Source organism: Oncorhynchus keta, chromosome 21 (assembly GCF_023373465.1).
Source record: "Oncorhynchus keta strain PuntledgeMale-10-30-2019 chromosome 21, Oket_V2, whole genome shotgun sequence".
Classification (NCBI taxonomy): domain Eukaryota; kingdom Metazoa; phylum Chordata; class Actinopteri; order Salmoniformes; family Salmonidae; genus Oncorhynchus; species Oncorhynchus keta.
In genome coordinates this window covers 43,606,385-43,630,718 of record NC_068441.1, presented here as the reverse complement: position 1 = coordinate 43,630,718, position 24,334 = coordinate 43,606,385, and the positions used below count along the sequence as shown (strand labels likewise).

At 44.1% G+C, this 24,334-nt stretch overlaps 1 protein-coding gene across 10 annotated transcripts in view; it reads left to right on the top strand.

Moving 5' to 3' along the window:
• The window catches only part of LOC118399716 (ral GTPase-activating protein subunit beta-like), a 59,392-nt gene extending 38,108 nt beyond the window's left edge, over positions 1–21,284 (top strand). For 7 of the 10 annotated variants that reach the window (XM_052473976.1, XM_052473982.1, XM_052473980.1 and 4 more), the window contains 12 exons: positions 5,141–5,328; positions 5,643–5,746; positions 7,080–7,235; positions 8,713–8,922; positions 9,477–9,635; positions 10,111–10,282; positions 10,427–10,549; positions 11,213–11,349; positions 11,722–11,827; positions 13,106–13,184; positions 18,107–18,255; positions 18,432–21,284. In XM_052473976.1, the coding sequence (XP_052329936.1) occupies positions 5,141–5,328; positions 5,643–5,746; positions 7,080–7,235; positions 8,713–8,922; positions 9,477–9,635; positions 10,111–10,282; positions 10,427–10,549; positions 11,213–11,349; positions 11,722–11,827; positions 13,106–13,184; positions 18,107–18,255; positions 18,432–18,625 (1,777 nt within the window). In that variant the 3' untranslated portion in view covers positions 18,626–21,284. The remainder of the gene's footprint in view (positions 1–5,140; positions 5,329–5,642; positions 5,747–7,079; positions 7,236–8,712; positions 8,923–9,476; positions 9,636–10,110; positions 10,283–10,426; positions 10,550–11,212; positions 11,350–11,721; positions 11,828–13,105; positions 13,185–18,106; positions 18,256–18,431) is intronic. The other 3 variants (XM_052473977.1, XM_052473984.1, XM_052473983.1) reach the window with 1 other exon arrangement.
• Positions 21,285–24,334: the final 3,050 nt, after the last annotated feature.

Sequence of the window (24,334 nt, the reverse complement as noted above, 5' to 3'; positions counted from 1 at the left end):
AGTCTCCACACCTATTGGAACCTGGATATCGTGGTAATGCATTATCCACACCTATTGGAGCCTGGATGTCGTGGTAATTCAGTGATACATTGATCCACTCACTATAAAATATGGAAGATGCACCTTTAGTGAAAAGGTACAAAATGGCAATGGAAGGTTTGAGGCCCTTCCTCCTGAGAATCAATTATTTGGAAGATGTTCATTCTTTGCATTATGCACAGCAGAATAAGAAGTCTGCTTTGCATCTCTGAGTTCCATACATATTTACTAGTCCTTGATATTGACTGATCAGGGATTCATATGCAAAGGTGGAGGTTAACACTTTGGAGGGACTTTATGGTAATACCATAGTACACCAGCAGGTGGTGGTAAACCACAATTCAATCCACAGTAGAGGGGTTTAGGACAATTCCATTTCAACAGTTAAGAGAATTTATTGAAATTCAGTTTATGGTTTGAAGGTATTGACAATTGTTTTTCATTATGATTTGATTTGATTGCATTCATTGACTGCCCTGGTATATTCCCCATCGTGTGTGTGTGTGTGTGTGTGTGTGTGTGTGTGTGTGTGTGTGTGTGTGTGTGTGTGTGTGTGTGTGTGTGTGTGGTGCTCAGGACTGGGGTGGGCGGGCTGTATTATGCATGTATGCATCAGTCTGAGGTCCTGAGCGCTCTACACACACACACACACACACACACACTACATGACCAAAAGTATGTGGACGCCTACTTGTCAAATATCTCATTACAAAATCATGGGCATTAATATGGAATTGTTCCCCTCTTTGCCGCTATAACAGCTTCCACTCTTCTAAGGCTTTCCACTGAATGTTGGAACGTTGCTGAGGGGACTTGTTTCCATTCAGACTCGAGCATTAGTGAGGTCGGGTACTGATGTTGGGCGATTAGGCCTGGCTCGCAGTCGGCGTTCCAATTCTTCCCAAAGGTGTTCGATGGGATTGAGGTCAGGGCTCTGTGCATGCCAGTCAAGCTTTTCCACACTGATCGTAAAACAAACCATTTCTGTTTGGACCTTGCTTTGTGTATGGGTGCATTGTCATGCTGAAACAAGAAAGGGCCTTCCCCAACCTGTTGCCACAAAATTGGAGGTACAGAATTGTCTAGAATGTCATTGTATTCTGTAGCATTAAGATTTCCCTTCACTGGAAGTAAGGGGCCAAGCCCGAACCATGAAAAACAACCACAAACCATTATTCCTCCTCCACCAAGTGTTAGTTTGCACTATGCATTTATTTTTTGGTTCCACCACTCCAGTTGATGCTTGGCATTACATGATCTTAGGCTTGTGTGCAGCAGCTCAGCCATGGAAACCCATTTCATGAAGCTCCTGACGAACAGTTATTGTGCTGACGTTGCTTCCAGAAGCAGTTTGGAACTCTGTAGTGAGTGTTGCAACCACAGACAAACTATATTTACACTCTTCAGCACTCTGCGGTCCCGTTCTGAGAGCATGTGTTGGCCTACCACTTTGCAGCTAAGCCGTTATTGCTCCTCGACATTTCCACTTCACAATAACAGCACTTACAGTTGATTGGGGCAGCTGTAGCAGGGCAGAAATATGACAAACTGACTTGTTGGAAATGTGTCATCCCTATGACGGTGCCACATTTAAAAGTCACTGAACTCTTCAGTAAGGCCATTCTACTGCCAATGTTTGTCTATGGAGACAGCATGGCTGTGTGCTCCATTTGATATACCTTTCAGCAACGTGCTGAAATAGCTGAATCTACTAATTTGAAGGGGTGTATACAGTGCATTTGGAAAGTATTCAGACCCCTTGACTTTTTCCACATTTCTTTACCTGACAGCCTTATTCTAAAATTGAGGGGGGGGAACATTGATTTAAATCTACACACCCTACCCCGTAATGACGACAAAGCAACAACAGGTCTTTAGAAGTGTTTACTAATTTATAAGTACAAAACTGAAAGTATATTTACGTAACTATTCAGACCCTTTACTCAGTACTGTGTTGGAGCACCTTTGGCTGCGATTACAGCTTTGAGTCTTCTTGGGTATGATGCTAAAAGCTTGTCAACTATATTTGGGGAGTTTCTCCCATTCTTCTCTGCAGATCCTTTCAAGCTCTGTCAGGTTGGATGAGAGGCGTCGCTGCACAGCTATTTTCAGGTCTCTCCAGAGATGTTCGATCGAGTTTATGTCCGGGCTCTGGCTGGGTCACTCAAGGACATTCAGAGACTTGTCCCGAAGCCACTTCTGCACTGTCTTGGCTGTGTGCTTAGGGTTGTTATCTTGTTGGAAGGTGAACCTTTGTCCCAGCCTGAGGTCCTGAGCGCTCTGGAGCAAGTTATTATTTTTTTTATCAAGGATCTTTCTGTACTTTGCTCAGTTCATCTTTCCCTCGATCCTGACTAGTCTCCCAGTCCCTGCCACTGAAAAACATCCCCACAGCATGATGCTGCCACCACCATGCTTCACCGTAGGGATAGTGCCAGGTTTCCTCCAGACGTGGCACTTGGCATTCGGGCCAAAAAGTTAATTCTTGGTTTCATCAGACCAGAGAATCTTGTTTCTCAAAGTCTGAGTCCTTTAGGTGTCTTTTGGCGAACTCCATGCGGACAGTCATGGCCACTCTACCATAAATGCCTGATTGGTGGAGTGCTGCAGAGATGGTTGTCCTTCTGGAAGGTTCTCCCATCTCCACAGAGGAACTCTGGAGCTCTGTCAGTGACCATTGGGTTCTTGGTCATATCCCTGACAAATTACCTTCTCCCCCGATTGCTCAATTTTGAGTCTCATAGCAAAGGGTCTGAATAAGGTATTTCTTTTGTGTGTGTGTGTAGATTGATGAAAAAAAATGCTGATACGTTTTAGAATAAGGCTGTAATGCAACAAAATGTGTAAAAGTCAAGGGGTCTGAATACTTTCCAAATGCACTGTACCTTCACATTATACACCAGATTGTTTGATTATACACCTTACCCCTGAAAGATACAGAACCATATTGATCATTGTTTAAATATGCTACATGGGGGATAATTAAAATCATAAAACAATTCTAGTCACATCACATTTACATAGGCCTACCCACTGCCTCTGGGCCTACCTAGTATTAGTGACATCGACTACTACTATCACAATATATTAATCACAAATAGAGTGTAGACGTTTATAATCTAGTTCATATATTAAAAGGCTTTACAGGGTGTTGTTGCATTGTACATGCATTGTGTCTCTTCAGTTCCTCCTCCTGGCTGTCGCTCTGGAAACAGTTTTCATGAATTCAACACACCACTGTTTTCCTAATTTTAATTTTTACATTTTTTTTTTTTTTTTTTACCTTTATTTAACCAGGCAAGTCAGTTAAGAAGAAATTCTTATTTTCAATGACGGCCTAGGAACAGTGCTGCCTGTTCAGGGGCAGAACGACAGATTCGTACCTTGTCAGCTCGGGTGTTTGAACTCGCAACCTTCCGGTTACTAGTCCAATGCTCTAACCACTAGGCTACCCTGCCGCCTCTAATCTTAAATCACAGTTCTAAAGTAAGTAGCTGCCTCACTATACCTGTGTTCTCTCTATCCAGTTCCTCCACCTTGTTCTTGTGGAACTGTAGTTCATCTAGATTTGTTTGTTTGTTTGTTAGTTTTTTTCCTATTTGTTTTAGATTTGTTTTATTTATTTTTATTACCCTTTTTCTCCCTATTTTTTGGGGTATCCAATTTGGTAGTTACAATCTTGTCCCTTCGCTGCAACTCCCTTAGGGATTCGGGAGAGGCGAAGGTCAAGAGCCGTGGGTCCTCCGAAACTCAACTCAACTCAACCAAGCTGCACTGCTTCTTGACACAATGACCTCTTAACCCGGAAGCCAGCCGCACCAATGTGTCGGAGGAAACACCGTACAACTGGCGACTGTGTCAGTGTGCATTGCGCCCGGCCTGCCACAGAAGTCGCTCGTGCGCGATGGGACAAGGACATCCCTGCCGGCCAAACCCTCCCCTAACCCGGGCGACGCTGGGCCAATTGTGCACCGCCACATGGGTCTTCCGGTCGAGGCCGACTGCGACAGAGCCTCGACTCGAACCAGGATGTCTAGTCCCCTTCTTTATATACACACTGGTCTTGGTGAATCAATACATGGAACAGGTGTAATCAGTGGAACGTTTTGAGAACATCGCCAAGGACTGTGTGATGTAACAGAACAAAGGTTAAAGATACGAGGTGTTATAAGGACATGGGGAAATTGAAACCTTTTACTCCGTTTAAAGTCTCTCTTTAAAGGAGTCGGTCAACCTACCACTTGTTTTGGTAATCAGCTGAAGGATGGGACTGAAGAAAATAAGATGTTTTAGAAGCTATACCGTGTTCGTTTACAAATACATTGTTGGCAAACAATGGAGTAAAACAACCTTTATTTTGGGGGTTCTGCTGAGCGAAAGAGTTGAACTAAGCTCATGAGGCATTTAATTGTCGTATTGTCCCACGATCAACGACTATCAATCATTTAAGTCCAAAAATGTATATACCAATCAGGCCGTAGCTTTTAATTGTTTGAAACCATTTTACCTGAAGTCTTTATGTCTAATTACAAAATACGTTGACTAATCCACTTTATTCAGGGTTTACATGTTTATTCATATACTATTCAGTGTTTGAAATGTATTATAGTGGGGATTTCTGCCTCGTATATCCTTTCTATCTTTCCAATGCACTGTACCTCTGGAACACAGGATGTTGGCGGCACCTTAATTGGGGGAGGACAGGCTCGTGGTAATGACAGGAACGGAATTCGTGGAATGGTATCAAACTCATGGTTTCCAGGTGTTTTATGCCATTCCATTGGCTCCGTTCTGGCCATTTATTACGAACCGTCCTCCCAGTAGCTAGGAAGTCACTCCTCATCCTTCCTCTCTTTACTCTCCCTGTCAGTACTGCACCTCTGGAGTCACTAGTAGCCACAGAGTCTTAAACCCCGCCTATTTCTAGTTTCTCTTCTTAATGTGATTTCAAACCTAAGATTAACCACACTGATAACCTTACACCTAACCCTTAAATTAAGACCAAAAAGCTAATTTTTGCTTCCTACATTTGAATGATTTAGCTAATTTTTACTTTGTGGCTGTGGTAACTAGTGGAAACCCTCTTTGCTCTCCCTGACAGTATAATGCAAGTCCTGGGGGCGTTCCCGTCGCCTAGTGGCCCCGCCTCCCCCTGCAGCCTGCTGAACGAGGACACCCTGATCAAGTACTCCAGGCTGACCTCCACCAGTCACAAGAACTTCCGCTACTTTGTCCTGGACAACTCTGTCATCCTGGCCATGCTGGAGCAGCCGATGGGCAACGAACAGAGTCAGTTATCCTCAACATGCTCTCAGTTATCCTCAACATGCTCTCAGTTATCCTCAACATGCTCTCAGTTATCCTCAACATGCTCTCAGTTATCCTCAACATGCTCTCAGTTATCCTCCCACCTGTTATTAGTCCTCAACATGTTCACTGATACCAGATTGATAGCTAATAAGAATTAGTCTTGGGTCGTTTTCATTAGAGCATGCAACTTAGATATGTTTCAACTATTCGCAACAAAGTCGTTCTTCTGTATGGTCGAATGAGAAAGACCCTTTTGACCTGGTTGCCCTGTGTGTGTCTGTGTCTGTCAGCAGATCCCTGTCCGTCCGTGACCATGTTGATCAGGGGGATGTCCGGGAGACACGCCTGGACCATGCAGCTCTTCCATCAGCCCAGGGAGGCCCGCGCCAGCCACAAGGTAACACACAATAGATAACCCTTTAGATTCATTAGGCAGCTCTTCCATCAGCCCAGGGAGGCCCGCGCCAGCCACAAGGTAACACACAATAGATAACCCTTTAGATTCATTAGGCAGCTCTTCCATCAGCCCAGGGAGGCCCGCGCCAGCCACAAGGTAACACACAATCGATAACCCTTTAGATTCATTAGGCAGCTCTTCCATCAGCCCAGGGAGGCCCGCGCCAGCCACAGGGTAACACACAATAGATAACCCTTTAGATTCATTAGGCAGCTCTTCCATCAGCCCAGGGAGGCCCGCGCCAGCCACAAGGTAACACACAATAGATAACCCTTTAGATTCATTAGGCAGCTCTTCCATCAGCCCAGGGAGGCCCGCGCCAGCCACAGGGTAACACACAATAGATAACCCTTTAGATTCATTAGGCAGCTCTTCCATCAGCCCAGGGAGGCCCGCGTCAGCCACAAGGTAACACACGGTAGATCATTATGCAGCTCTTCCATCAGCCCAGGAGGCCCGCGCCAGCCACAGGGTAACACACAATAGATAACCCTTTAGATTCATTAGGCAGCTCTTCCATCAGCCCAGGGAGGCCCGCGTCAGCCACAAGGTAACACACGGTAGATCATTATGCAGCTCTTCCATCAGCCCAGGGAGGCCCGCGCCAGCCACAAGGTAACACACGGTAGATCATTATGCAGCTCTTCCATCAGCCCAGGGAGGCCCGCGTCAGCCACAAGGTAACACACGGTAGATCATTATGCAGCTCTTCCATCAGCCCAGGGAGGCCCGCGCCAGCCACAAGGTAACACACGGTAGATCATTATGCAGCTCTTCCATCAGCCCAGGGAGGCCCCCGCCAGCCACAAGGTAACACACGGTAGATCATTATGCAGCTCTTCCATCAGCCCAGGGAGGCCCGCGCCAGCCGCAAGGTATCACACGGTAGATAACCCTTTAGATTCGTTATGGTGATATGGTCACTACATTTCTATTAGTGTCCAGGTTTACATTAACATCTAATTTAACTAGCAACTCCATTGTTATAAAGCAGCTTTTTTCACATAGCTTTAATGAGACACTAGTAATGTCAAGTAGTGCAATATTCTCATTCAAAATGAACAATGATTCCTGATATTGGTCCCAGACCTGTTTGGTGAAAACATGTCTGCGTCAGGGCATTGATATTCATTGTAGAGCTTTTAACCATGCTAACTGATCAGATGTCAGCTCATGTTTGTTGTTGAATCTTCCCAGCTCCTTTCTCAGGGGTATGTGTCTCTCATAAGTCTCTCTCATCTCTCCTTTCTCTTCCCCTCTCTTCTCTCTGTAGCAGGTGTATGTCCCAGAGAGCCGGCCCACTCCCAAAAATGATGTGGGGATCCGGTTCAACGTCAAACACAGACCCTTCCCTGAAGAAGTGGACAAAATTCCATTTGTGAAAGCGGACCTAAGCATTCCAGACCTGCACGATATTGTAGATGAGGAGGTAGGTTAGCATCGGTGGTCCATCCCTGTTAGAATAATTGTCTCCATTGCCCTAATGAGGATTGTAATTGCAGAGTAGAGGTAGTGTTTTCATCAGCCAGGGTTTACAAAGCGCCTCAAAACGGGTATCTAGGATCTGGTCCCCTTGTTATTAATGAATAAATAAAACATGGATCCAAGGTCAGCTTAATGAATATGGCCCAGATGGGGCACTTTTGTACAACTAGCATATAAATGATAAACAAAATGTAGGCTAACTTTAAATGTAAAATGTAGTCTGACTTTAGACTGTTATTTTCAGTGAACTCCTCCACGTCAATGAATCGGTGTCTATCTGAAAATGCTTTGTGGAATGCAATGTTTCTCAACTGACAAGCCGAACTCTTCGTAACACGTACAACGCTGAAGGACAGTGATCTGGGCGGGAGTTGTCCTCACACAAACGGGACATGTTTCACTAATACATATAATTCATGCTGGGAAAGAGACGTTTTGATGTTAGTTGTTTATGTTTGGGGGCTAGGGATTCGGTGTGCACTGTATTGGTTTTGTGGGAGTATGAGGGTTTTGTGAAGATTTGTTCATGTTAGGTGTGTGGGTGTTTCAGGGGTGGTTTTGATGAGGGGATTGGGTGTGTGGTTTGATGTGATTGGGTATATGTAATTATGCAATGGGACTCGCTAGCACAACTCAAATGCCTTATCTGTCCTGGGAGTGATCTTGTATGGTATGGCCTTCAACCATGACTACTACTATTTGCTTTTTCTTTTTTTACCCCCTTTTCTCTCCAATTTCGTGGTATCCAATTGTTAGTAATTACTATCTTGTCTCATTGCTACAACTCCCGTACGGGCTAGGGAGAGACAACGGTCGAAAGCCATGCGTCCTCCCTCCGAAACACAACCCAACCAAGCCGCACTGCTTCTTAACACAGCGCGCATCCAACCCGGAAGCCAGCCGCACCAATGTGTCGGAGGAAACACCGTGCACCAGGCGACCTTGGTTAGCGTGCACTGCGCCCAGCCCGCCATAGGAGTCGCTAGTGCGCGATGAGACAAGGATATCCCTACCGGCCAAACCCTCCCTAACCCGGACGACGCTATGCCAATTTTGCGTCGCCACACGGACCTCCCGGTCGCGGCCGGCTGCGACAGAGCCTGGGCGCGTCCCCACAGTCTCTGGTGGCACAGCAAGTACTGCAATGCAGTGCCCTAGACCACTGCGCCACCCGGGAGGCCCTCTACTTATACTATTTTCTACTGCTACAATAACTTCCTGTTCAGAATGAACTACACCACAGGATCCCACTCCAGGCAGCTCATATGTCCTTTGACACAGATCTTGGATCAGTGCTTACCCTCTCTTAACCACCATTTTGAGAGGAGACACATAAACAAAACTGACCTTCTCAAATGTCAATAGGCAACATCATCCTGCCCCCTCTCTCTCTTTCTGCCCTCTCTCTCTTTGCTTCTCAGCTGGAGATGCAGCACAACAAGCTGTGTGGTGTGATGGCCAAGCAGACTGAGTATGAAACAACACTGGAGCACAGCAGCGAGGAGCGCTGGTGCAACAAGAGCTTCCCAGACCCGCTGACGGACTGCAAGCCCCCACCGCCCTCTCAAGAGTTCCAGACCGCCCGCCTTTTCCTGTCGCACTTTGGCTTCCTATCGCTGGAGGCTCTCAAGGTACTGTGGGTGAGGGGTAGGAAAGGAGAGGGGGAAGAGTGAAGGAGAACAAGGCGAGAGAGGGGAGGGAGGGGTGGAGGGGAACAAGGTAAGGGAGGCGGATGAGGAGGGGAGAAGAGGGAGGAGGGGGATGTGGAGGGGAGAAGAGGGAGGAGGGGGATGTGGAGGGGAGAAGAGAGGGGGGAGAGGAAAGGAAAGGAGAGGGAAGAGTGGAGGGGAACAAGTCAAGGAAGGGGAGAGGAAAGAATGGGTCGGTTTTGAAGGGATTGAAACAGAAAAGGTACGTGACATGCATGTAGTGGAACCTTTTGCTTTCACCTATCCAATCCTGTTAGATCAGTGACTACTTCAAGGATCCTTGAAAGTATTAGCAGGAAAGCATGCAATCAACCCTGCAAGATGTAATTAAGTTGAAACCCTGTATAGATCATTTGATGACATGGGTTATCAGATGGTAGCAAAATATAGTCAAACTAATAGCGCCGTTAAACTGGCCCTTAAATCTGCTGATTTAAACCAGCCAATCACATTTAACTTTGTTTCCTGCCCTCCAGGAGCCCGGCAACAGTCGCCTACCTCCCCACCTGATTGCACTGGACTCTGGGTTGCCTGGCTTCTTTGATGACATGAGCTACCTGGACCTGCTGCCCTGCCGGCCCTGTGACACAGTCTTCCTCTTCTACATGAAGGCTGGCCAGAAGAGCAGCCAGGAGGTGACTGGTCATCGTGGTTAAAGGGGAGGGCAGTCAACGGGGTTAAAGGGGAGGGCAGTCAACAGGGTTAAAGGGGAGGGCAGTCAACGGGGTTAAAGGGGAGGGCAGTCAACGGGGTTAAAGGGGAGGGCAGTCAACGGGGTTAAAGGGGAGGGCAATCAACGGGGTTAAAGGAGAGTTACTATCTGAATTTATCACTGATATTACCCAGAGTCTGACGCAAAATGCTCCCTAATACTATCCAGTTCATATCAGGTAATTTATTATCTGTTGGTTTTGCCAAGTGTGTAGAAATTTGAATATGTCAAGATTGGGGTCTGTCTGCTGTCGTTTTTGTAAAGTGATAAAAAAAATCTGTCTTGAGGAGAATACACTTTAAAAAAAGTTTTAAATAGTTTTGGACCCTGTAAAATAATTTTTGACTTGACCATATATTTCCATTTCTGTCTGTCTCTATCACTCTGTCCCATACCAGATCCTGAGGAATGTGGAGTCTAGCTCCAATGTGCAGCACCACTTCCTGGAGTTCCTGCTGTCGCTGGGCTGGCCCGTGGAGGTGGGGCAGCACCCGGGCTGGACAGGCAGTGTCTACACCAGCTGGTCCATCAACAAGAACAACAACAATAATGTAGACAGCAACCCACCAGGTGGGAGGTAGACCCCACCCAACCAGCCCTACCCCTTCTATACTTTTTTCACATTATCGTGCCAAATCATTAATATATATATATTTTTCTATTTTTTTAATTGTTTTTATACAGTAGTAAGGAAGTTGTTCTCTGTCCTCACAGATGACATGGTCACCCTGGGAGACACGGGTGGGGGCGTGTTCAACGGAGAGAAGCGGGTGCTGTACTATGCAGACGCCTTGACCGAAATTGCCTTCGTTGTTCCCTCGCTCACAGAGTCCACCGGTGGGCCTCATCCCTCTCCCATCTTCACTTCTCATTACTTTTCTCTCACTCCTCATCCCAGTTTCCAATCCTCCTGTTTTATTTTCTCTACAGTACATTCTTCATCTCTCCTTTTTAAGCCACTTTTTCTATTCTCTCCTCATCTTTATCTTTGTTTCTCATGGATCCCAAAGCCGCTGTTCTCCGTAAGGAAATCCCCACTGTGTGTCTTTTATGGATTTCCCCTCATTTGTTTTACAAATCTTCTTTCTTTTCTAGAGCGTTGTAATTATATTAGATAGTGTTGTGGAGCGTTGTAATTGTATTAGGTAGCCATGGAGCAGGGTGGTATTCTTTAGGCACTTAACAGAGAGAACATACTAATACACGGAGGGACTACCTGAACCTGTCTAATAAGAAACGCTATGGAACTGGCATTACATAGGGCAGGGTGTCTCATCTTGTCTCAAGGCGGGCCACATCGTGATTTCAAAATTCAGCAGAGTGCTGTACAGTTTACTTTTAGGACCGATTTGTTCGTCAAATGCAATTTGCAGGCCAGAAAAGGGGCAGTTATATGAAAAAGTAGGTTATTTTATCATTTCTACTAGTTATAGATGTTGAGGAGTGACCTGGAGTGGGTGCAGTTTGGGTTGTAGACTTGTCTTTGTTTTGTTTCTGTAGCGGAGTCATCAGAGAACAGTTTCCCTACGGGAGAGCCAGACTCTCAGATGGACCTGCTGCCCAGCCTGCTGAAACAGTCCAACCTCACACTGGACCTCTTCCCCAACCACTCTGACAACGTGGCCCCTGGGCAGAGGGTAAGACACACCGCAGACTATTATAGCACTTTAACATCGTTAGCGCTCTCTCCAGCACTATACCAGTGTCTAAATGTGAACAGTATACTAGTATTATTTTCCTCAGACCGACCGACCTGATCAGTGACCTAAACCCAAATCCTACCCCGGGGATTTTCAATTCATGTCTGGAGGGCTAAAACACTTCTGGTTTTCATTCTTGCCTTCAGGGACTCGAGACTTACATGGCTGTGGTTAGCGAATGGTGATCGCTATGCAAAGGTTTAAATACAACTGTGTTGAGGTCTTAAAGCTGCTTTAAGGAGGAATTTAGCCTGTAGTTTTCTTTGTTCAAGCTTGTTCACGTGATTTCCACTATTGTCTGTCCCTTAGAGTCCCACGGTGAAGTCTAAGAAGATGCCTCCTGGCAGGACTATCCCCCTAATGGGCCCTGAGACCAAAGTACTGGTTGTCTGGGTGGAGCGCTACGACGATATCGGTAGGCTACCTTCCTGCTGCTTCACGCCTCTTTTGGCTGCCATTTTGGTTCTTTATGAAATCCAGTGGAACTCAAGTCTTATCTAGTCATGAGATATTTGTACTATTGGTAGAAACAGTGTATCAGATCTGTAGAAACTACAGACATGTCCTTACAGATATTTTACAGACATTTTAACTACAGACATGTCCTTACAGACATTTTACAGACATTTTAACTACAGACATGTCCTTACAGATATTTTACAGACATTTTAACTACAGACATGTCCTTACAGACATTTTAACTACAGACATGTCCTTACAGATATTTTACAGACATTTTAACTACAGACATGTCCTTACAGACATGTTTAACATTTTACAGACATTTTAACTACAGACATGTTACAGATATTTTACAGACATTTTAACTACAGACATGTCCTTACAGACATTTTAACTACAGACATGTCCTTACAGATATTTTACAGACATTTTAACTACAGACATGTCCTTACAGACATTTTAACTACAGACATGTCCTTACAGATATTTTACAGACATTTTAACTACAGACATGTCCTTACAGACATTTTAACTACAGACATGTCCTTACAGATATTTTACAGACATTTTAACTACAGACATGTCCTTACAGACATTTTAACTACAGACATGTCCTTACAGATATTTTACAGACATTTTAACTACAGACATGTCCTTACAGACATTTTAACTACAGACATGTCCTTACAGATATTTTACAGACATTTTAACTACAGACATGTCCTTACAGACATTTTAACTACAGACATGTCCTTACAGATATTTTACAGACATTTTAACTACAGACATGTCCTTACAGACATTTTAACTACAGACATGTCCTTACAGACATTTTAACTGCAGACATGTCCTTACAGACATTTTAACTGCAGACATGTCCTTACAGACATTTTAACTACAGACATGTCCTTACAGACATTTTAACTACAGACATGTCCTTACAGACATTTTAACTACAGACATGTCCTTACAGATATTTTACAGACATTTTAACTACAGACATGTCCTTACAGACATTTTAACTACAGACATGTCCTTACAGACATTTTAACTACAGACATGTCCTTACAGACATTTTACTATCAGATACAACTCTTAATGAGTTGTTAAATGTTTATTTTTCTGGAGGAATGTCTTCATATTTCTGAAATGACTGATTTCCCTGCACCTTGATAAGTTGTGTGCAACGAGAAGTTTGAACTGCCATGTATGTCGAATTCCTGTGTTGTAGATAACTTTCCTCTGGCTGACCTGCTGGTAGAGACGAGCACTGGAGTGGAGACCACGGCCAACAGTAGCACATCCACAAGGTTACTGCACTGCCGACTCCCTATCCATCACCAGTCAACACTGACAGCCTGTCTCAAAGCACTCCCTATCCATCACTAGTCAACACTGACAGCCTGTCTCAAATCACTCCCTATCCATCACTAGTCAACACTGACAGCCTGTCTCAAAGCACTCCCTATCCATCACTAGTCAACACTGACAGCCTGTCTCAAATCACTCCCTATCCATCACTAGTCAACACTGACAGCCTGTCTCAAAGCACTCCCTATCCATCACTAGTCAACACTGACAGCCTGTCTCAAATCACTCCCTATCCATCACTAGTCAACACTGACAGCCTGTCTCAAATCACTCCCTATCCATCAATACTAATACATAATAAAACATGAAACTTTTTAAATGGAGATTCTCCTCTAAGCATGCATTTTAGTCAAGGCGTCTGGAAACTGGACCTAATGGTTCAATATAAATGGGTGATTAAACCCTCAAACGAGCAAGAGAAGGCGATAATGACAAGGAAAAACTCATAGAAAAGAGTTCAATAGACCTCCTAAAGGTGCTCTGTCCTCTTCTGTCTTGCCAGGTAGAAGCTCAGAGTATGCCACCACCAAGACCAGACAGTTGTCCTTTACTCCAGTGAAAATAGTCTGTGATAAAATACAAAATGGCTTGGTGTCTGCAGTTGATTAACTTGGTGCCTGTATCTTAATAATAATTTGCTTCCTTAAAGTTAATTTCATCATTTTCAAGTGTAACCATATGCCTGAGCAGTTTTAAAAAGGTACTGTATTGTAATTTTACACTGCTCAAAAAAATAACGGGAACAATTAAACAGCACAATGTAACTCCAAGTCAATCACACTTCTGTAAAATCAAACTGTCCACTTAGGAAGCAACACTGATTGACAATACATTTCACATGCTGTTGTGCAAATGGAATAGACAACAGGTGGAAATTATAGGCAATTAGCAAGACACCCCCAGGATTGGTTCGGCAGGTGGAGACCACAGACCACTTCTCAGTTCCTATGCTTCCTGGCTGATGTTTTGGTCACTTGAATGCTGGCGGTGCTTTCACTCTAGTGGTAGCATGAGACGGAGTCTACAACCCACACCGGTGGTAGTGCAGCTCATCCAGGATGGCACATCAATGCGAGCTGTGGCAAGGTTTGCTGTGTCTGTCAGCGTAGTGTCCAGAGCATGGAGGCGCTACCAGGAGACAGGCCAGTACATCAGGAGACGTGTAGGAGGGCAACAACCCAGCAGCAGGACCGCTACCTCTGCCTTTGTTGAAGGAGGAGCACTGCCAGAGCCCTGCAAAATGACCTCCAGCAGGCCACAAATGTGCATGTGTCTGCTCAAACGGTCAGAAACAGACTCCATGAGGGTGGTATGAGGGCCCGACATCCACAGGTGGGGGTTGTGCTTACAGCCCAACACCGTGCAGGACGTTTGGCATTTGCCAGAGAACACCAAGATTGGCAAATTTGCCACTGGCGCCCTGTGCTCTTCACAGATGAGATACTCAGACCCCTTGTGAGACCATATGCTGGTGCAGTTGGCTCTGGGTTCCTCTTAATGCAAGACCATGCTAGACCTCATGTGGCTGGAGTGTGTCAGCAGTTCCTGCAAGAGGAAGGCATTGATGCTATGGACTGGCCCGCCCGTTCCCCAGACCTGAATCCAATTGAGCACATCTGGGACATCATATCTCGCTCCATCCACCAACGCCACGTTGCACCACAGACTGTCCAGGAGTTGGCGGATGCTTTAGTCCAGGTCTGGGAGGAGATCCCTCAGGAGACCATCCGCCACCTCATCAGGAGCATGCCCTGGCGTTGTAGGGAGGTCATACAGGCATGTGGAGGTCACACACCCTACTGAGCCTCATTTTGACTTGTTTTAAGGACATTACATCAAATTTGGATCAGCCTGTAGTGTGGTTTTCCACTTTAATTTTGAGTGTGACTCCAAATCCAGACCTCCGTGGGTTGATAAATTTGATTTCCATTGATAATTTTTGTGTGATTTTGTTGTCAGCACATTCAACTATGTAAAGAAAAAAGTATTTAATAAGAATATTTAATTCATTCAGATCTAGGATGTATTATTTTAGTGTTCCCTTTATTTTTTTGAGCAGTGTGTGTATATATATATAAATGTCTCACGTGAGCCCGCAAGATCAGTGTGGCTCAAGGGTAGAGTACACTGAGTTTATTTATTTGGACGGTGAAGCTAAAACTTTACATTTGGCTCTACTCCAGCATTTTGGATTTGAGATCAAATGTTTTCTGTAATGCGACAGTACAGAATCTGACCTTCAGTTCAAGGGTATTTTCAAACATATCTGTTTTACTTTTTTAGAAACGAAGCACTATGTATTTAGTCCCCCCATGTGTCATAAGCACTATGTATTTAGTCCCCCCCATGTGTCATAAGTATTTGGACAAATCCACTTAGTGTATTAAAGTAGTCAAAGGTTTAGTATTTGGTCCCATATTCATAGCATGCAATGACTACATCAACCTTATGACCCTACATATTTGTTTGTTGCATTTTATTGCTCACATACACATATTTAGCAGATGTTATTGTGGGTGTAGTGAAGTGCTTGTGTTCCTAGCTCCAACAGTGCAGTAATATCTAACAATTCACAACAACACACACAAATCTAAAAGTAAAAGATTGGAATTAAGAAATATGTAAACTAAATTACTGTAGAATAGAATACATGAGATGGGTAAAGCAGTATGTAAACATTTATTAAAGTGGCCAGTTAGTCTATGTATATAGGGCAGAAGCCTCTCAGGTGCAGGGTTGAGTAACCGTATGGTAGCCGGCTTGTGATGGCCTTGATATAGAAGCCGGTGATCCCCAGTGATGCGTTGGGCAGACTGCACCGCCTACAACCGCAGGGCTCTCCAGAGGGTGGTACAGTCTGCCCAACGCATCACTGGGGATCACAGTTGCCGTACCAGGCGGTGATACAGCCTGACATGAGGTATGGTAAGGTAGAGGTGATGTGATCCTTGACTAGTCTCTCAAAGCACTTCAAGATGACAGAAGTGAGTGCTATGGGGCGATAGTCATTTAGTTCAGTTACCTTGTGCTTTCTTGGGTACAGGAACAATGGTGGACATCTTGAAGGAAGTGGGGACAGCAGACTGAGATAAGGAGAGATTTAATATATCCATAAACACTCGAGCCAGCTGGTCTGCGCATGCTCTGAGGACGCGGCTAAGGATGCTGTCTCGGCTGGGAGCAAGATGTTGGTGTCCGCGACGTGGCTGGTTTCCCTTTGTAATCCGTGATTGTCTGTAGACCCTGCCACACACGTCTTGTGTCTGAGCTGTTGAATTGTGACTCCACTTTGTCTCTATACTGACATTTTACCTGTTTGATCGCCTTACAGAGGGAATAACTACATTGTTTGTATTTGACCATATAACCAGTCACCTTGCCATGGTTAAATACGATGGTTTGCTCTTTGAGTTTTGTGCGAATGCTGCCATCTATCCACCGTTTGTGGTTTGGGTACGTTTTAAAAGTCACAGTGGGAACAACATCCCCTATACACTTCCTGATGAACTCAGTCACCGTGTCCATGTACACATCAATGTTATTCCTAGAGGCTACCTGGAACATATCCCAGTCCGCGGGATCAAAACAATCTTGAAGCATGGTTTCCGATTGGTCAGACCAGCGTTGAATAGACCTTAGCACGGGTACTTCTTGTTTGTTTCTGCCTATAGCAAGAGAGGAGCAAAATGGAATCGTGATCTGATTTGCCGACAGGAGGGCGTGGGAGGTCTTTGTGTGCATTTCGAAAGGGGGAGTAGCGGTGGTCAAGTATTTTACCAGAACGAGTACTACAGTCAATGTGTTGATAGAACTTCAGTTGTGTTTTCCTCAAATTAGCTTTGTTTAAAATCCCCAGCTACAATAAATGCGACCTCATGATATGTGATTTGAATAAAGTCCAGTGAAGTTCCTTCAGGGCTGTCGTGGTATCGGCTTGAACGGAATATACACGGCTGTGACTATAACCTAAGACATTTCTCTTGGGAGGTAATAGGGTCGGTATTTGTTTGAGGTATTCTAGGTCAGGTGAACAATAGCACTTTTGTTTCTGTATGTTATCACAATCAACTGGTTAATCATGAAACATACACCCCTGCCGTTCATCTTTCCGGAGAGTTCTGTATTCCTGTCTGTGCGATGTACTGAGAACCCAGCTGGCTCTATGGACAGGGACAGTATATCTCGAGAGAACCATGATTATGTGAAACAGAGGATGTTACAGTCCCTGATGTCTCTCTGGAAGGAGATACTCGCTTGTCTACTTTATTGTCCGGAGAGTGAATATACTCAGAAGTGGCGAGTGGTGTGCACTGAGTCGGATATATACTCAGAAGTGGCGAGTGGTGTGCACTGAGTCGGATATATACTCAGAAGTGGCGAGTGGTGTGCACTGAGTCGGATATATACTCAGAAGTGGCGAGTGGTGTGCACTGAGTCGGATATACCTCCGTTCAATTTACCTGGGGGGGTACGAACAAAGGATCCAATTCGGGAAAGTTGTATTCCTGGTCGTACGGCTCTGATATCCAAAAGTTATTTCCGGTATGATTATGCGTGATGTTCATTTAGCTGAGGAGACAAAGCAGTGTAGGTCAGTGGTCTGGACTAGGTCTTGCCAGGGCAGCATATAGAACAGAATACAGGAGCAAGGCAATGCACGGTTGAACTAGAGACAGTACAGGAACAAAGCCAGGCCAGCTGGATGGTGGCTGACCTCCATAAAGCAGACTGGTAAGAGGTGCTCATAGCTCCTCTGCAGCGAAGACAGCGTATCATATCTGCTCTGTTCTACTTCCACCTCCCTCCTCTTCCTATCTGCCTCTCTCTCTATGCATGTCCAACCCTCCCCTCCTCCTTTCAGGCCCACGTCATCAGGTCAGGATGTGCAGGTGATCTTCGTCCACCCTTTGAGGACTGGCCTGTTCCGGATCCGCCTGCACGGGGCCCTGGGCAAGTTCAGCATGGTCGTCCCCCTGGTGGACGGCATGGTGGTCAGCAGGAGGTCACTAGGTGAGAGAGAGAAAAGGTGTGTGTGTGTGTGTGTGTGTGTGTGTGTGTGTGTGTTAGCCATCACAGTGACAAGTGGCACTGTGTGTCTGTCTTCTTCACACCTGCCAAATGTGTGTGTGAGTCACTCGACCTAGCTCCAAAGTCCTGAGCCATTGGTCCTCTCTTTCTCCTCTAAGGGTTCCTGGTGAGACAGACGGTGATCAACGCGTGCCGGCGGAAGCGACTGGAGAGTGACTCGTACAACCCGCCGCACGTGCGTCGGAAACAGAAGATCGCTGAGGTGGTGAACCGCTACCGCAACAAGCAGCTGGAGCCCGAGTTCTACACCTCCCTCTTCCAGGAGGTAGAGGAGCGCAGCCTCAACCGGTGAACTTTCACCTTTCACCTCACTCCCCCACACAGAGAGAGACTGACACAAGGACTGCAAAGATTCTATATAACAAATGTTTTTTTGTTTGTTATGTATATTATGAGCAAGTTGCGATTCAACAATTTATTTTTATTTCTATGCTGACTCACCGCAGCCACGGCACCTGACCATCTTAGTTTTTCCCACCCTGCGCCACAACACTGCTTATTTGCCACTTACTGTATTTCTGTCTGGACTTCACAGGAGGTTGGTGGCACCTTAATTGGGGAGGACGGGCTCGTGGTAATGACTGGAGCGGAATAGCTGGAATGGTATCAAAAATATCAAACACATGGTTTCCAGGTGTTTGAAGCCATTCCATTTGCACCGTTTCAGCCTTTATTGTGAGCCGTCCTCCCCTCAGCAGCCTCCACTGCTAGACTCACGACAAATTGTCGGACTCTGATGGGTTGTGGTAGGCACTCACCTCACCTGGCTGCGAGGCTTCAGACTGTCATCAGAGGGAACATACTCAGTGACTTTAGACTTGTGACGTGGCAAAGAGATTGCCGTCGGCACTCAAAATGGCTTCCACTCTATGCCTGTTACCAGTTCCCACAGCCGTATCACTGTGGTTTTTGAAGTCCAGTTCTTCTGTTTGCTTTTCTATGAAACGCATTGGTCTTTGCATTTTACCATATCTAACGTTGTGTTTGTTGTTGTTGGTCTGGAGCGAAATAGACCGGTCAAAACATCAGAAAAATGTACTTTCATCTAAAAAAAAAAAGGACATTACATTTTTTTTATTTACAGAACTCAAATCTCACTTCAGTCAATGGTCATTTTTGACTTACCTAGTGACTTAGTTTTCTCTTCCCACATACACACTTGTGCCAGTTAGCGAGAGAGTGTGGAAATGTACTTTTACTTAAAATCTCAGGTAGATTGAGCCTTTTTATACTCATCGGCATCTGGGTTGTAATCATAAGCTACAAAACAGGCGAACTAAACGAACTGAATGAGATGGGAGGGTCAACCAGAACTTCCAATCAGTCCAATGAGAAACGTTTGTTTTGTTTTCCGTTGTACAGTGTTTTGCTAAAAATGTGCCCTAATGAATGCGACCGTGGTCCTTGTACTCAATGCACTCCCAACCAACTGACCTCGTTTTAGGCATTATTCACTTTTAAACCTGTGGCATTTCACATTCACTGCATCTGATGGTAGAATTCAGGATATATATATATATTGGTTTGGATAAAAAAAACATTCACTTGGTTTGTTTCTTTCCATATCAAATTAAAAATATTTGAAAAATACATTTTGATTGGTGATATTAAGGGTGAGTTTCACTTTAATAGTCACAGTTGAAAACATGATCTTCTTTGGTGATTTAAAAAATGATTTGTCATGAGTACTGTGTTTAACATCCCATTCCAGATGTGACATCACAGACTAGAGAACCTGATACATACCGCCATGTGTCCATAATCTTTTTGTTTTATGTCCAGCCTAAAACCAAATTCAGAGCATTAAATCACTAGTGTGTCGTGGCAGAGGTTGTACTTCTTCTTTTTTTTCGCCAATTAGTGTCTTTATTTGTACTTGATTTTATTCCAGACAACATAACAGGGCTGAAACACAGTTTTATGGAGCCATTTAAAAAATGATCTATTAAGGGTTGGATAAATAAAATACAATTTGATTTGATTTGGCTACTACTGGCGTCCTGTTCATACCCCCCGTGTATGTAACTGGGTCTGTCTAAAACACAGATTTTATATGTTATTATTTTTTTACAATATGGAAAATAATCCGGAACTATATTTCTTTTGCATGATATTTGCCGTGGTGATCCACCCGAGCCATTTATACTTTCAGGAAATAAGGTTTCCTCCACTTTCGTTCCATAGATTGCTAATTTTGTGTTTCATTTTGGAATGATTTCCATTTTCTTGACTGTTAAGGAAAATATGAATTGTACTAAACTATTGAAACCTTACTGTATCTGGGGAAGCTAAAGGCTCACTTGAGTTATTTATATTTCTCCAGAATAATATTACTGTCATTTCCGGTTACATTCTTATTAGCAATTAACAAGTCCTGTGTTTGAGGATCAAATATGCAGTAAAATGTTAGTCTGGTCCCAGATCTGTTTGTGCTGTATAGCCAACTCCTAGGGTTGTTAGCAACTTCAAGAGTTTGTGCTTTCCAGCACAACCTGATCTGTGACCAGGCCAGTAAAATGTCACTTCAGGCATGACTTTTGCTGTCCATTTACTAGTGTTAACTGTTTTGAATATGGAATGTCTAACCTATTGCTGATTTTCAAATGGCCTCAATGAATTTAAATTCTCAATTGAATTGATACTCTAGCCTGCCATTGTGCTCTGCAAATATTCTACAATCTCGATGGTGCCACGTGAATTGAATTAGATTTTTACCCCGTTCCTCAGAAACCACTCATTTATTCTGTAAATGTTGAAGGTATCAACTTGTATGAAGTTGGAAGATGTGTACATACTGAGGGTGTGAAAGTATATTTTGTTCATCTGTCCCTCCGTTAGGAAAGGCACAAAATCTGCTTGTTTGTATTGGTCTTATTATATGCGTGTCGAAAACAAACTCATTGGATATTGAATGTAACCCAATGTAACGAATAAAGATTGATTCACTTATTGCCATGTTTATGCTGTATGGTTCTCTTACACAATTAGGTGCAGTTAAAACTGTCCGTTTCTGACACTTATGTATGTAAGAAGTTTAAATAATCTGAACTTTCGATGCGCTGAAACACGGACAATGCATTCAAGATGAATGCATATGATTTCATATGACTCTGTGTGACCTCATTCTGAGAATGGACCGATCATCCTTAAACAAATGTTTTACCTTTCCAAGACTAATTATTGTGTTTGACCTGAACTGACACACCATGACTGGTAGTCGACACCCATAAAAATATAATTACAGTAGATTTATAGTAAAAACATTTAATGCTGCTGTAACTTTATTTTCTCATATCAGCAGGCCGATAAAAGTCCATGGGCCAGATGGAATAGATTCATCCATCTGTTTCCATAGGATACATCCCATTTCAAATATTGATTGGAATTGTAAACCAGTGTGCAAAGACTACCTCCATATCGGAGTAGGGTGGGGGTGCCCCAGCACACTGTTCCTGGGTCAGTTTTTAGCATTTTCCCTACTAATGGTAAAGTGGTGCTAGAAGCTGATCCTAGATCTGTACATAGTGGAAAAATTACCTTGGAGCCCCATCTCTGTGTGACTGGAGGACTGTGTGACATCTGCCAATGAAAAAAGAATTGAAGTACTTTTGATTTATATATGTATTCTAGGGTGACATGGTGTTTTCCATATAAAAAAATCAATGAAGACTATGGTTAACACCATAACTGCAATGTATCTGAACAACGGACCATTAGGTTGTCCTCCAAACAACGCACCCAAAGGATATGTTCTTCTTTTCCATGTTTTAAAGTGGTCCCTGTAGCCTTCACACAGGCCTATGCAGCTCAAGTGTTAATTCACACTCACAGCAGCTCATGGCACCTAAAATTGGTGTGACTAAGCTGGTAATTTTCACATAACTACTTTCCTTGTTTATCTACTGTATCTGAAAAGGCTCTAAAAAAAATGCCATATTTAGTACTGTACTAATGTTTGCAGTTCTTCAGAGACAGTTCTTGAAATCCAAATACAGGATCAATGTGGGTTAAGCACTATCAACCAGGGTCATTGTGTGTGTGTGTGGGGCAGGTGTGTGGCATTTGTACAAATGTGTACAGTGGGGCAAAAAAAATATTTAGTCAGCCACCAATTGTGCAAGTTCTCCCACTTAAAAAGATGAGAGGCCTGTAATTTTCATCATAGGTACACTTCAACTATACAAGACAATGAGGGGGAAAAATCCAGAAAATCACATTGTAAGACTTTTAATGAATTTATTTGCAAATTATGGTGGAAAATAAGTATTTGGTCAATAACAAAAGTTTCTCAATACTTTGTTATATACCCTTTGTTGGCAATGACAGAGGTCAAACATTTTCTGTAAGTCTTCAAGGTTTTCACACACTGTTGCTGGTATTTTGGCCCATTCCTCCATGCAGATCTCCTCTAGAGCAGTGATGCTTTGGGGCGTTTGCTGGGCAACACGGACTTTCAAATCCTTCCAAAGATTTTCTATGGGGTTGAGATCTGGAGACCGGCTAGGCCACTCCAGGACCTTGAAATGCTTCTTACGAAGCCACTCCTTCGTTGCCCGGGCGGTGGGTTTGGGATCATTGTCATGTTTCGTCTTCAATGCCCTTGCTGATGGAAGGAGGTTTTCACTCAAAATCTCACGATACAGGCCCCATTCATTCTTTCCTTTACACGGATCAGTCGTGCTGGTCCCTTTGCAGAAAAACAGCCCTAAAGCATGATGTTTCCACCCCCATGCTTCACAGTAGGTATGGTGTTCTTTGGATGCAACTCAGCATTCTTTGTCCTCCAAACATGGTGAGTTGAGTTTTTACCAAAAAGTTATATTTTGGTTTTATCTGACCATATGACATTCTCCCAATCTTCTTCTGGATCATCCAAATGCTCTCTAGCAAACTTCAGACGGGCCTGGACATGTACTGGCTTAAGCTGGGGGACACGTCTGGCACTGCAGGATTTGAGTCCCTGGCGGCGTAGTGTGTTACTGATGGTAGGCTTTATTACTTTGGTCCCAGCTCTCTGCAGGTCATTCACTAGGTCACCCCGTGTGGTTCTGGGATTTTTGCTCACCGTTCTTGTGATAATTTTGACCCCACGGGGTGAGATCTTGCGTGGAGCCCCAGATCGGGGCGGGGCGGCAGAGTAGCCTAGTGGTTAGAGCGTTGGACTAGTAACCGAAAGGTTGCAAGTCCGAATCCCCAAGCTGCCCCTGAACAGGCAGTTAACCCACTGTTCCTAGGCCGTCATTGAAAATAAGAATTTGTTCTTAACTGACTTGCCTAGTAAAATAAAGGTAAAATAAATTTAAAAATCAAGGGAGATTATCAGTGATCTTGTATGTCTTCCATTTCCTAATAATTTCTCCCACAGTTGATTTCTTCAAACCAAGCTGCTTACCTATTGCAGATTCAGTCTTCCCAGCCTGGTGCAGGTCTACAATTTTGTTTCTGGTGTCCTCTGACAGCTCTTTGGTCTTGGCCATAGTGGAGTTTGGAGTGTGACTGTTTGAGGTTGTGGGTTGTTGTCTTTTATACTGAGAAGTTCAAACAGGTGCCATAAATACAGGTAACGAGTGGAGGACAGAGGAGCCTCTTAAAGAAGAAGTTACAGGTCTGTGAGAGCCAGAAATCTTGCTTGTTTGTAGGTGACCAAATACTTATTTTCCACCATAATTTGCTAATTAATTAATAAAAAATCCTACAATGTTATTTTCTGGATTTTTTTTCTGTCACCTGCTTTTATTTTCAGCACATAAGATTCAACAACTGAGACATAAACTGAACAAGTTCCACAGACATGTGACTAACAGAAATTGAATAATGTGTCCCTGAACAAAGGGACACAAAAGTAACAGTCAGTATCTGGTGTGGCCACCAGCTGCATTAAGTACTGCAGTGCATCTCATGCTCATGGACTACACCAGATTTGCCAGTTCTTGCTGTGAGATGTTACCCCACTCTTCCACCAAGGTACCTGCAAGCTCTCTGACATTTCTGGGGGGAATGT